Here is a 13,966-nt window from a genome sequence, read left to right as displayed (position 1 = left end):
AGGGCTTCCGTTATCCCATCTTCTCCTCTGAAGGGCCATCCAAACGTTTTTCTGGCCCCGAGGCTTCACTACTTTGTATGTATAATGATCCAAAGAACATCACACAGATGGTGTCTTAGGTTTTTCAACTTTAATCAGTCATCGATTTAGTTTCCGGCGAACCGTGGCCTTTTTATGTGGAGTTTACTTGTTCCCCCTCTGGTTTTGCATTTTCTTCTCACAGTCCAAAGACATGTACGTTAGGTTCATTGGTCATTCTAAACTGCTCGCAGGTGTCGATGTGAACGGTTGTCTGTCTGTGTTTGTCTCTCTGTGTTGGCCCTGAAATACACTGGAGACTTGTCCAGGGTGTACCCCACATCACGTGCAGTGATAATTGAGATAGTCTCCAGGTCCCCCGCAACCCTAAACGGGATAAGCGGTTACAGATAATGGATGGATGAACGGATGGAGTTGTACCATTGCACCATCTAGTGGAAAAAAACTGAAAGGGATTTACATACAGCTTTTCTTAATGTTAATATTTGGTCAATCTAAAATAAATGTGTTAAAATAGTGTTACTTTTGTACAAGAGTGATTACTTCAATAAAAGACAGACAGCATATGTTTTTATATCAATGTATTAATGTTTTAATCTCATTACAATAAACAGAATATATCAGTCCCTTATTTGTACAAAAATACCTGAAAAGGTTACAATTAAGTTTTATAAGCCATTCAACTATTTACAGATAGAAGCAAAGCACATTATGAATACAGGAGCCCTCTCTTACAAAAAGAGATAAGTTACTGTTTTCTTTTTGCATTCCCTGAAATACATAATAGTTTATATTTTTATATATAGAAATATTTTTACTTTACTCATTTGTACAGCCATGGCATCTTGCATTGTGACAATGTTATGAAAATGCACAAAACCCACATGATAATCAGTTACCTTTTGCTAGAAGCTTTTAGTGTTTTCTGTTGTTGAATTATATTAATCAAGAAGTTATTAAAAATGAAAGGCTTTTAGTTCAAGCGGCCCCCTCTAAAGGTAGCTTTGCCTGTCATTCGATGAAATATTAGAGTTGGTTTTTGCAGAAAAAGGAGTCATATGAGCCATCCTCTCTGGTTACAGGTCAACTGGCTTCCAAAATTGACAATGTGCTACACTATCAGTTATTTTATTTACACAGCTGTGTACTGGATATGCTCTAGAAAAAAGTTCTGATTAGATTATAATTTCTTCTAATTTACTAGAATTGATGCGTCTTGTATAGCTGTTGTTGCCCAGTCAAATGACCAAAGTTGAAAGTAATATTGTTGGTGATGGGACTTTAAGTCAGGTAGCCACTGTAATTTAGCGTAAACAATGATAATAAAAACACAGTTAATCTAAATGTGCTCATTACTAGTGGACACACTTAATTTTGTTGCAAGGATATTTTCAAGTAATCACACCTGACAGGTGGGTGGTGCAAATCATGAAGAAAGTTCACAATTCCCAGCTTAATGAAACTCAAATGTTCATGAGTCATCCTTGATCATTTCACTGAATACAAAGACCTAGAGTTTTAAAGAGCCAGTAGTTTTTTTAACAAGTCAACCCTGAGCAACCCAGTTACATTCATTTCTGATAAATGTAAAAAGTGGACATTGAATTTACTCTCTGGCTTTTGCTTTTACAGCAAATAAGACCCTGTGACAGTTTTAATGCAAAGCTACCTGACCTGTCCCTCACAAGTTACCATTTACAGCCGTTCACGTCTGTCAGAAAGTAAAGGGTAGAGTTCTTAGAAATAGTTTGCATAAAAAAAAAAAAAACTGTGATGCCTGAATATTTAATAATTTCAACTAATTCTAAGAGGTAAATTTATGTATTGTTGTAATCCAGTCCTCAAAAAACCTACATATCATCGACAGGATCCCCATAAAAATACATATTTATGCAAGTCATAAATTCTACCTACTAATTAATTTAGGTTTCCTTATTTTGCTGCAAGGAAGTCAATGCTGTATCCCAACTTAAAAAAAAAAAAACCCACAAAAACATTTGTTTTAGTGTGATCGGAATTACAGGTTTTCTTTTCATTGCTGTTTTAAAGGTAGAAATTAAATTAATAAATTGTTTGGTGGTTATGCATTTCTTCAATTCTATTTTAAATATTTAAAAATTTATTTTTTAATCCAAATTTCAATTTATTTTCAAAAGCAAGACATTTTTTTAGTGGATTATGAGAATACCGACCCAGTTTCCCAAAACATTGGCTTAATTTGAAATCTGATTATTATTTTTTTTATTTTAGGTCACCACAAGACAAGTACACTTGAGGCTTTGTAACTCAAATGGATTTGGAATTCTTAAAAGACAACTTATTCAAGTCTTGGAAAACTAATTATTAGGACATTCATGCTTTGGGAAACTCCTTTGTTTTTTAAGTTATACAACATTCCTCATGTCAGGTATTGGAATGAAAATGTTAACTCTATGGATGCCAGTGTGTTTAAAAAAATTCATAACAATTGTGATTTTTTTTCTTTTTGAATAATCAACACTAAAAAAATGAGGTTATGTCATTACAATAATAACTATAATAATCATATCTCACTGGTCAATCATTTAACTGTAATGACAAAAGAAAACTTTACAGAACAGCGCTGAGAAAAGAAATCTTAGATTTACAAGTAAATCTGTCACATCCACATAAATAAATACATTTTGCAGAAACAATGCTTTAAAAAAAAATGACTGCGAGATTGCATTTGAGATAAATAATGGTGACCATGCACATAGTGTCAATACAGTGTGACTGTTCTGCATTTCAGACATGTATATACCTTTAAACAGCCTGCAGGTAAATAAAAGATCACTGTTGGTGGTGGGTGACAATCATGTTGTACAAATAGGTTGGTAATAAGCTGCCAGCTGTTGTCCTAAAACAGAGATATCACCAAAACAAGGACTAAAAATATCACTAAAAAGAGTGAGTGTTTAGAAATTTCAGGTGTAAATATGGAACAAAGAAAACAACCAAAAATAAAATCAAATAAAAACTGCTGTCAGTGGTAAAATTTCAACAGCAATGACTAGGGTGAAGAGACTAATGAGACCAAAGTTTAAAGTTCAACTGAAAGACAATCAAGAATTTCCAGCTTAACCCTATACACTCACTGGCCATTTAATTAGGTACACTTGCACCATCTAGTGCAATCCAATACTGCAGCTCTGCCATTAATTTCTATTATTATTATTACTATTAATATATTAATTATTTATCAGTTTTTAAGTTGAAACTGCCAGAAAAGTTACAAACCTATGCTCTGTTTATTATTGAGGTTATAGTGGGTGGAGGAGTCGCAATGGAATTAATTATTTTAAGGGGTGGTTGCAATGCTTTAGCCACCCTATTTAAAATATACGAAGGAGGCCAAAACATTAGATCTACCTCTTAATAAAACGTCCTCCAGAATGACTCCACCACCCACTATAACCTCAATAAACAACACACTAAGTAAATTTATTGCAGAGCTATTGTGTACCTAATAAAGTGGTCATTGAGTGTATGTATGCTGGCTTTTGCCTTTCACGGGTTATCTGTATAAAGCCATCCTGATCAAAAAGTATCACTGTTTTTCCCGCTATAATTACTGGTGAGTCTTCGGACTTGGCCAAAAAGAAAACAATTAGAAATAAACTTAACAATGGCCGACTTTAAGTGGGAACAGAGCAATGGTCAGTTTCTGATGAAATTAGAATAAATGTAGGCATCTGTAGGCCTCCTGCATTCTCACACTGCTTCATTGTCATTGCAAAGTCAAATAAAAGTGTTTGATTAAAATGGGTCCTGCAGGTGAAGTGTTTTCAAATTTTTGTTGTTGCTTCACAAGTATCTTCACTTTACCCAGCAGAAGGCTGAAAATAGTGTAACGAGAGCAGATAAGAGAGGAAAAAGAGAAGATGAAGAGAAGGAGAGGCTGCTGTCAATTGATTACAATAGTAGGAATCTAACTTTGTGCCATTAACTTTGTCCGAACTTTTAATTAGCTGGCATGGAGTAAGCATTAGGTATACATGTGATACTGTGGACAAGTAGGTCCAGGTAGAAAAAGGCAGCGTTATGTGGAATGTAATGCACAGAGTCTACTATTTATGTGGAGCTAGAGCACACTTAACCATGTTCCTCTATGTCTGGCAACATTTTGTTGAGTTCCTATACGTAAGAGACAATTGCTGTACAGGTCAAAAGAGGGCCACCAGCCACGACAGACGTTTCCCAAAATTCCCATTATATAGCAGTGTTTTTGTTGTTTTTGGCAAAGACTAATACAGATTATGTTCATTGTATTTGCTGATGGGCATTTCAGTAAAGCTCTAAAGGAAATGCTAGTGGTTACCTTGACTGTGACATGGTGAGGATAATAATAAAAAACAAAAACAAAACTACCCTCTTCTGCCCCTGCTTTATCTTATACAACAGAGAGTATGCAATTGCCTGCAGCAAAAGAAATTGAATAATTTTACAGAATATGCCTGCACTGGGTAATTCTCCACAAATGGGTATCTGGATGTAATTTCCAACATCAGTCACAGTCATTAATTACTTTTCATTTCACACTGAATGACAATGTGGTTTGATTCATGTTTATTACTTTTCCGCAGAAGTTGCCTGAAAAATACTCTGGGGAATGGGTGCGTGCAATAGAATAGGAAGTACAAAATGACCTCAATGTAGCTTATGTGAATAAGGAAGTGTTGTAAATATTAAGCATGAAAAGAGTGGATGTAAAAAATATTAAAAGAGAATATTGATTATAATACAATGAATGTATTAATAACAAAAGTTCCCCTGTGTGGTCAAAAATGAGCAAAATTATAAAAGGGTCCACAATGCAGGTTTCAAATTGTCCACTATTAAAAAATACTTTGTTTCAATTGTTCCAGATTTTTCCTCAGCCTTTTTCTCCAGGGTGGTTTGACAGGACAAACTTGTGATGTCCCCAAATCTCAAAAGTAAGACTCATTTTTGTGCCTCCAGATCCCAGCCACGTGTTTGCATGTCTATGACACTAGAGGGCAGTAGCACCATCTCACAGTTAAGTAATACAAATCCAGAGAGGTCATGCACCATCAACGGCCATTCCCAGTTAAACAAGTGAATTAACTAGGACACAATCAACTTTCCATTTAAAGTATATTCTTTGAGGATGTGTGATTAAAGGTTTGAAGTTTTAATGGGACTGTGTTCTCAGTCAAACTTTGAGAGCATAGTGATCCACACAAAAGCATGAGTTGTCCTACTGATTGTCCAGCTGAAGAAAAAGCTGTGCAATGAAACTTTTGAGGTGTCTCTGGGTCCAAGCTTATTGATGACTATGGGTAGCCAAACTGTGGAAGAAACTGGAACAGCATTGACACAAATGGCAGTGTTCGTTTCCTTTATCTTAACCTAGAAACGACATGAGCAAGTTGTGCATCCGACTCCTCAAGCATCCATGCGAACGAAAAGAAATCCAACAAGTCAGCAGTCTTCGGCAGACTCACAACAATATAAAACGACAACAATCAAACATAAGTCAATTCACCAGCTTCTTAGAAAGATAAAACCAAAAGAACCAACAACAGAAAGATTCTTTTGCTTCGTTTGTTTTAGGCAGAGTCTGATCAGATGACAGGGTTCATGTGGTTATGATCCAAAGGTGTCATAAGGCCACAACGGTGCACGGGTGTTTGAGTTTACAAGGCAAGACTCCTCTGTTGAGCTGGTAGAACTCCACCAGCTGAATCAAGTCGGTGAATTTGGTGGCGCCGTCGTCAAGGCTGAAGAAGATTTGGCCGTCCTCTTCACACTGACAACATCAAGGTGTCCAGGGCCCCAGGAGGAGAAAGACAGAAAGGGAAGGACAAGGTGAAAAAGATGATATCAGATTCTATAATTAAAAACATCTTTAAAAAACTATTTTAAGATGAGTATTTCTAAATAGATAGAAATGCATACCGGTAGTATCTGGAAATGTTTGATTTTCTGGTGATGGCACAATGTGAGTACAAACGTCTTGGGGTTACTCTGACTGACCCTCAGCAGAAACATCCTGTGCAACAAAAGAAAGGAGGAGAAAAATATTTGTTGGCCTTTCATTCATGAAGGGAGGAAAAATAAACAACTCTTTTATAGTACGCTGTTTTATATATACTTCATATTGACTTAATTGAAAAACCATATGTGTGAACTGATCAAGCTGATCCTTACCCATCTACTTGTCCCTGCTGGTGGATAATGCGATGGGACTCTTCCCTCGTTATCCTCCCATGGAACCACAGTTGAGCTATGTGGATCACTACAGAGAAAATAAAGTTAAAAGTTTGTCATTTAATTTAAAATGTAAAAATTGAAAAGATCAACTGCTTTACTTTGTCATCCCTAAGAGTGGCTGAGTGTACCTGAGCTTAGTGAGGAGTGGTGTAGTGGACTGTGGGAGCCTAATATGTTCATTCGTTGACTCCTCTTCTGAGAGAGATGCCACAAAGAGACAACACAACAGGGATTAGTTTATGCTCTGGTGTACAAGACCATTCAGGTTGGGGATTTTTACTGTGTTTACAGATTTTCTCGACAAACTGTGAAAAACTTATGTACCAAATACCAAAAAACAAAAATGCAAGTGACTCAATAAACTATAATCATGTGCACAGATGTATGCTTATCAATCTACCAAGTTCAATAGCAACCCCCCCCCCCAAAAAAACAAGCACACACAGGGAAATGTAGTCAGTATGAATGTTTGAGAAAAATAAATAGTGCCATCTGTGAAGGTCTTTTGAGTTCTGCTTCTAGTATTGTTGATAACATATAAGTTGTGTCTCACCCTCCACGCATGTCCCTCTTCCATGGCAGCGCTCTGAGCTTCCACAGGGTTATCGATCACCCTGCCTATCCTCCCTGAGAAATCCATTGCCACGAGGGAATTCTCTGATACACTCCGCTAGGGGGAGACAGAGATCTGTGAAAATGTGCAAACAAAAGCAGCGGCACAACTTTCATGGTGCAGCTATGTACAAATCCAGACAAAGTCAGTGCAATAAAATGTGGGGTGGCTCATTTTCCTCAACTGGTCTGACTAGTTCAATAGCCATTTTTTTATTCAGTTGCAGCATACAGCTTCATGCAATCAACGTTTGGTTTTCAAAACAGTGGTATTTTGGTAGTGGATTCAGTTGGGTACATGTTAGGCTGCTTACCACAGGTGCTGAAAAGTGTGAAAGTAATGTTTTTCTTTGTTGAGGAATCTTGTAATTCTGGTACAATACAATCCCATACTGTAAAGAAAACAGAACACACTGTTAATCCAACTAGATAAATAGTTCACAAGCAACATTTAATGGTTTGCTGGTATTTTATAGATGTTGTCAAAGGTTTACTGAACACCCCATCTGGAAAATTCTTGATCTCTAACTTAACTGCAGTTACAGTATATAAAGAATATATTGTTACCTTAAAGAGTCGAAAGGCTGTCATCCAGCAGGTCCTGCCCTGTTCATCCTCAGCACACAGCATCCTCAACTCCTTTAACTCCCCTCGACCTTTATTGGGCTGCATACAAAGATTTCAGAATCATCACTACCACTATTACATCTATTATTACTGAATAATAGAATTAATTGAGCTGGTAAATGAAAAGTAGTTTTAATGCGGTTGCTCGCCTACGTACACAATCTAAAATCATCTGAACTAAATCTAAGCCTAAGTTAAGATACCCCCAAAATACTTTTAAATGAAATACTGTAAAAAATAAATTGCTAACATCAATCATTGTTCACCAACGTGTACAACACTTACCCTGATACAGAACCCGTAGTCTGTTGGTGCACCGTGCTGCTTTTTGCCTGTTATAACAGTGAAGATGTTGCCGTCTTCTAGGTCAGCTAGTAACTGTAGATGTCTGGGCTCCTGCAGACAGCAATAATTAATAAATCAGAACACAGAGAGAGATGGAGAGAGAGAGAGAGAGAGAGAGAGAGAGAGAGAGAGAGAGAAATGGTAATTAATGGTAATCACCTTCTTTGAAAGTAATTATGTTTAATCTGGAAAATGTACTGTTATTACTGTAACTTTTCATACAGAATGCATGCGAATTCTTCAGCGATAAATTAATGACTGTAATTACATCATTTAAGAAACATTGCTTGATGAAGGATGAAAAGACGAAGCTGGCTTTACCTTTGAAGTTCCTTTTGTAGAGCAGTAGAGTCCTGAGCGTCGCAGGAACATGTAAACTTTCTTCCACGACTTCCTGCCCACCTCCTTCACATACAGATACCCCTGGATCTCTGGACAGCTACTAGTGGCTAGGAAGTTCTGAAAGAGGGAGCAAGAAAGATGCATTTTACATGAATTCATGCTGCAATGTTCTCCATCAGTGACTCTCTGTCTCAGCAAGACAACACTGGATCATATCTAAAAGCCTATAAGCTCTTCGTCACTGCCACAGCGAGCTACTGAAAGCAGCAGGAGACACCATCTGTAGAAGAATCGCAGAGAGGAAGCGAATGCTTCTTATCAAAGAAATGTGTCATCTAGGCTTCTTGCATCAGTGCAAGACTGACAGCGGATGAGATGGGCGGCGGCCTGAATTATTATAAACCCATGTAGCAACCACAACATTCTACTATCAGAAAAATCAAAGAATGTAGAGCAAGGAAGACAATTCATGTGTGTGCAATCTGTGGCTAACTCGACTCTGACCTCACTGGTAAAACACGTATATCAATTAACACCTTTATGTGAGCAGAAACTGAACATTATAGATGTCATAAAAGCAGAGCATTACATACCACATGTATACACATACTCTAAGTATAAACAAAAAGCACAAGCAATTAACTTTCAACATATTTGTCAAATATTAAATATTTTATGTATTTCAGAAAAAGGATCAGAGAGAACACAAAGTGTGCCTGCTGAGACAGAGTGCATACACTAAATCAAGATCTAATATATTTCTACTGGGAAGCCTTAAAGCCTAAGGTTCCTTTTGTGGGTTTCTGAAGTACTTGGAATTTGTAGTTTCCACGTGTCACAAAAAATATCACACCATGAAGTAGCAGGTTAAGTTATTAGAGCTGAATTGAAATCTGTGGCTTGCGGCTAGAAGGTAAACTGTTCCAGGGGACTCCTCAATATTTAAAGCACATGTTTCCTAGTGTTTTGGAAACATCCTACAGAGGGCCTCATGCATGAGCAATTTCAGACATAAGCGGACTGAACGCTGACACGCAACTACCATTTGTAAAAAGTTAAAAAAAGAAAAAGAAAAACAAAACCTTTTTGAAGCACTGCACCTTACACCTGGTTGAGCTCAGGTCAGAAGCATGTTGGTTTAGACAGCACTCTAAACGAGTGCAAAGATTTGTGTTTAGAACAAGTCAAACACTGGGGATTCCTGACACAAGTATGGCTCACCCCATTCCCATTCATTTAGTGACTCATCTGTGTAGAGCTTAATGGAGCACAATGTCTACGTGATCAGCAGGAGAGTTAAAAGCTTTCTGTGAGTGGCAAGGGTGAAGGGATGGATTCCACTTGTGGTTCCACCTTTGACAGCTCCATTACATGACACAGGAGAGAGCCAGAATGCATGTAAACCCACCATCCATTAAGACCAAAGCTCTTCCAAGTCACCTTTTTGTCTGCTCTCTTCCCAGATTTTTCTCTTCTTTGTGTGTTTTGAGACTCACTGTAAGTGTGAGTGAGTGATGTGTGTGACAGATAAGTAATGTAACACCTGTGAATTTGCACTGTGCAAACATTCAGTATGTAGGTGAAGAAGAGTGCTGTATGTTCTATTTCTGACTGCCTAATTCCATCCATCACAGGTGTCGGGCCTGTGGGGTGTGTGTCGAGACGGTCACGTGTCAACAGGGGATCAAGAGTAGTTATTACTGCAGTCTCTGACGAGACACGCTGTCTAAGGGTCAGAGGTGAGGTATGTTAGCTTGATTGTACAGTATGTGGTAGCTGCTGACTCTGAGGTAAACTAATCTGTATGCATGAGAGGAAGAGGATAGGGAATTAGACACAGATACAGAGAAGTATGTTTGTGTGTGCATGTGTGGGCTCTATGTACCTTAAGGAGCTGAGATGGTGGAATTGTGCGATTGCTTTCCTGGCACCATGCAACCATTTGCTCCGGGAAAAACGTCTGGTGGAAGATGATGATGGTGAAAAGAGGCAGAGACAGACAAAGACGGAGACAGAAAATATCAGCCACTGTGACAATAATTGTAGGGTAGGAATTAATGATGGACGAGCAAACGTCAACCAAGTCTCATTAGCACAGTCAGCTGTCAGAATATTTACAAGAATATAGAACAAAGAGAGATACTTGATGATGCCATTCATTTAATCTTTAAATTAAATGGTCACTACAACAAAAGGTGTATTTTTATAGCATAACATATTCGAACAAGGGCATATCAGGAGTGACACGTTAAGAAGTGTCCAAGAAAAAGCAATTACCAAGGGGCTTCTGAAGAATTCATATTTGGCATAGTTCTTCCTAAAGAGGAATCTACTGTCACTGTTCATAGAGGCCTGGACCTGAACCACCAACTCATGGTCTTCTAGACAGCGTTCTGAAGGAAGACAGGCAGAAAGAGAGATGGGAACAATCAGTAAGGTCATTATTTAAATTTTTTTTACTTAAAGTAAATCTTTAAATCTAATTTCTAAAATTACAGATAATTTCATTTAAATAACAGATTAAAAGTCTGTTCTATCAAAAGAGAGAAAACTAAGATGAAAACCTGAACAAAGGAGTCTTTAAGTTTAAAATTACAACATTTAGTAAGTCACACAAGTACCATGGAAATCTGTATTGACCTCTGAAGATACGATTCGATGGCAAGGTGTTTCTTGGATTTTTCATTAAAATGAAATGAACAGAAAGTTTGCAGGGACTCCATTTATAGTTGCTTAGGCTAGATTTTGTCACCAAGGTGGGATTCTGTCATCAGTTTCCACAGCAAATGAAGTCACTTTGTAGTTATTTTTAAATATCTGTAACAAGACCTTTGTTGTAGTAAGTAAGAAGTTCATCCAGCTTTTGTCTCCTTTCCTTCCAGGGGCAGCTCATTTAAGTACAAATGTTTGTTTTCAATAACCTCTTGGTCACATCTATACAGGTAATGATCAGAAATGATCCTGGGGTTCAATTGACATGTTTAGTGGTTTAGTATGCCCTTGAAAACTGCCAACTGATCTTAATGATTTGTGCTTAATAAATGAGCTGTGAATAAAAGAGGATGTGTGTCCTTGTTTCAATGTGGTCAAAGGTCCCAGTGATAAATGTATTTTGACTGCGACGCTGACACCGGACATGACTCAGTCGCTCGAAACAGCCTTGCACGCTCTGTCTGCTATGCCTTTTTTTATTAAAGGCATTACAGAAGCATCCTCCCCTTCCATAGTAGGTTTAATTAAAGTTTGTGACCAAACTAACTTTTGCAATACCAGTACATGCTCTGATACCTCTGTTTTAATTAATAGAGAACTTCAAAGAAATCTCACTTTACAGCTCATCTTTATCTGCTTGTTCGGCCTCTTTAGCCCCTCTGTCACGACTCTTATTTTTCTTTTTTTTTTTTCCTCTCCATTCTGTCACATGTCTGATGACTCACTCATGTTCGTGACGATGACTCACCGCGGCAACACCACCTCACTGTCCCAGAGTTGTTAACCTTTTGGGGCTGATAAGCAAAGGTCAGAGTTACTCATCTCAAATGACCATTTTTGTTTTTTCAACATTGTATGAAGGGAAGGCTGCAATATACAGGAATAGGCCTCTCTACCTTAAATACACTATTGTTTGGGTCTCACTGAAACTTCTATTCTCATCTACCACCCAACCATGAGCACACATTAGGCATCACAGCATGTGCATGTGCAGTGCAGCCATAGGAATCTCGTAGACTACCTCATCTCACAAAAAACAAAAGAGAATTAAACTTCATTGTCCACTGGAGTGCAAATTTGTCCAAAACATAATTTCAGCCCAAGACCAGATGACATGTCCAAAACAAGTATATAATGACTGTTAATAACACAATCAGTTAAGCAAACAATTAACACATACACACAATCAACAATAACAATGTAATAGGAATATTTTACAGCTGCTTGTTCTTTATACGGACTGCATTTGGAGTGATCCAAATGATCCTATATATAGCTTTTTACAAGCCAAAGGTGTCCTGTATTGTTGTCCTGGCGGCATTATTTCAAATTCAGTATAAAGGTGATGTTCAATGTCAGTAACAATAAACCAAGCCTTCCTGTAAACTGCACCGTTATATAAGAATTCTAATGGTGTGTGTGGTCAACCCATAAATTTTCCAGCAGCTTTTACAATCCTTGCCAATTTGGTTTTTATTTGCCACAGTCAGATTGCCAGACTGAGATGTTAAGCACCAGAATGCACTCAATCAGGCTAACATATGCATACTCTGTGTGTTTCAACTGTCTGAATATATGTACTGCAAACATCTCTTTCTAGTCGGTCACTCAACATAAACAGAGGATTTTTAAAAAGTTCACTCTTAACCCAGCTACAGTTTATGACGAAAAAGCAGCTTTTTTGGCAACTAGAGGAGAAATCTAGCAATCAGATCAGACATGTAACAACTTCCAAACAAGCTAAATCTTTGGCTGAAATATGCAATTCTGTAATTTACATATTTCAAACATTTACAAAGTGTATGCTGTATCATGCAAATGATTGATTCACATTCATTCCAAAATAGATCTAATAATTTTTCATTATTGTTTCACGTGTACAAATACAAATTCACATGTGCACAAATATGCATTTACACACACGCGCACACACACACACACCGTAGTTGCAAAGGAACAACCCTTCAATCTTAACAATCAGCATGCTGCTGCTTCATCACATCTCATTTTCTCAAACTCCTAAACATAAAATATGATAGGTAGTTATTCCAGACCTGAAAAGAATATGGTTGCAGTACAGGTGTGCCAGAATAGAAGGAGGACTATAATAGAACAAAGTGATTTCATGCCAAACATGATGTCATTCACAATAAGCCAACCTAACTGTATTTTGCAGCATCATGTTGGCAGCACTGATGAGAATGTAATCAAATCATAATGGACGCTGAAATATTAGGTTAGTGCTTTGGTGTATTTTAAATAATGCAATATATTTTGTAAAAGTTTCCTCACATGATAGCGTGAAGACAGTGTGAAGACGTAACTATAAATCTGTGGAAAAACGGAAATATGTATTGACACAAGCTGTCAGATGAAATAACAGAAATGCAGCATTTTTTGCTCGTTTTTCAGCAGCTCTCTACATTTCACACCCAGGCACACTACTACTCTACATAAAGCTACACTCCCTTCTCTCCCACATCTGTTAAACTGTACAGCCATGAGGACAGAACACAGGCTTAACTTGTCCTCCATAAGTGCTTTATAATCGCCCTCTCCTCAGGGGGAGGTTGGGTTTTCTAACGTTCAGCTGGCCACAGGCTTTCCTAACGTACTGTTATGATGCCAAGTCTAACACAAAATCTTTCTGACAGAAACACAGTGCTCTTCCTTATTAAGGCAGCAACAAGTTAAAATGTTTGCTCCCACTTCTCTCAAATTTCTTAAGCTACCCATAAATGTATAAAGAAACTGTGGTATAATATGCAACATCCCCAAGTATAAAAAACAATCCAATAAATACACTTAAATCTGCTTTATCAAATATTATCTACATATTATTTTAGCCCTTCTAACATTATTTTGCTCTAGAGCTCCCTGGCTGATTCTGTAAAAGCTTCTACGATATTTTCAGGACAGTGGTGACCCTCTCCAGAACTGAACAAACTCTAATATGAAAGACATCTCTTTTAATGCTTTATCCCTCATCCCCTCTCTGCGGTGTCATTTAGACTGCTGGATCAATAACATTACA

General features: G+C 37.5%; 1 protein-coding gene across 6 annotated transcripts in view; it reads right to left on the bottom strand.

Annotated features, from left to right (window-relative positions):
* Positions 1–605: 605 nt before the first annotated feature.
* The window catches only part of grb10b (growth factor receptor-bound protein 10b), a 65,860-nt gene continuing 52,499 nt past the window's right edge, over positions 606–13,966 (bottom strand). For 3 of the 6 annotated variants that reach the window (XM_067509014.1, XM_067509016.1, XM_067509017.1), the window contains 11 exons: positions 10,498–10,613; positions 10,106–10,180; positions 8,200–8,337; positions 7,819–7,929; positions 7,474–7,572; positions 7,221–7,298; positions 6,848–6,964; positions 6,423–6,489; positions 6,232–6,319; positions 5,980–6,073; positions 606–5,830 (listed from right to left, as the gene is read on the bottom strand). In XM_067509014.1, the coding sequence (XP_067365115.1) occupies positions 5,684–5,830; positions 5,980–6,073; positions 6,232–6,319; positions 6,423–6,489; positions 6,848–6,964; positions 7,221–7,298; positions 7,474–7,572; positions 7,819–7,929; positions 8,200–8,337; positions 10,106–10,180; positions 10,498–10,613 (1,130 nt within the window). In that variant the 3' untranslated portion in view covers positions 606–5,683. Of the gene's footprint in view, positions 5,831–5,979; positions 6,074–6,231; positions 6,320–6,422; positions 6,490–6,847; positions 6,965–7,220; positions 7,299–7,473; positions 7,573–7,818; positions 7,930–8,199; positions 8,338–10,105; positions 10,181–10,497; positions 10,614–13,966 lie in introns of those variants that run through there. The other 3 variants (XM_067509015.1, XM_067509018.1, XR_010914761.1) reach the window with 2 other exon arrangements.

Source organism: Channa argus, chromosome 7 (assembly GCF_033026475.1).
Source record: "Channa argus isolate prfri chromosome 7, Channa argus male v1.0, whole genome shotgun sequence".
NCBI classification, from domain to species: domain Eukaryota; kingdom Metazoa; phylum Chordata; class Actinopteri; order Anabantiformes; family Channidae; genus Channa; species Channa argus.
This window is presented reverse-complemented; position numbering and strand designations above follow the sequence as displayed.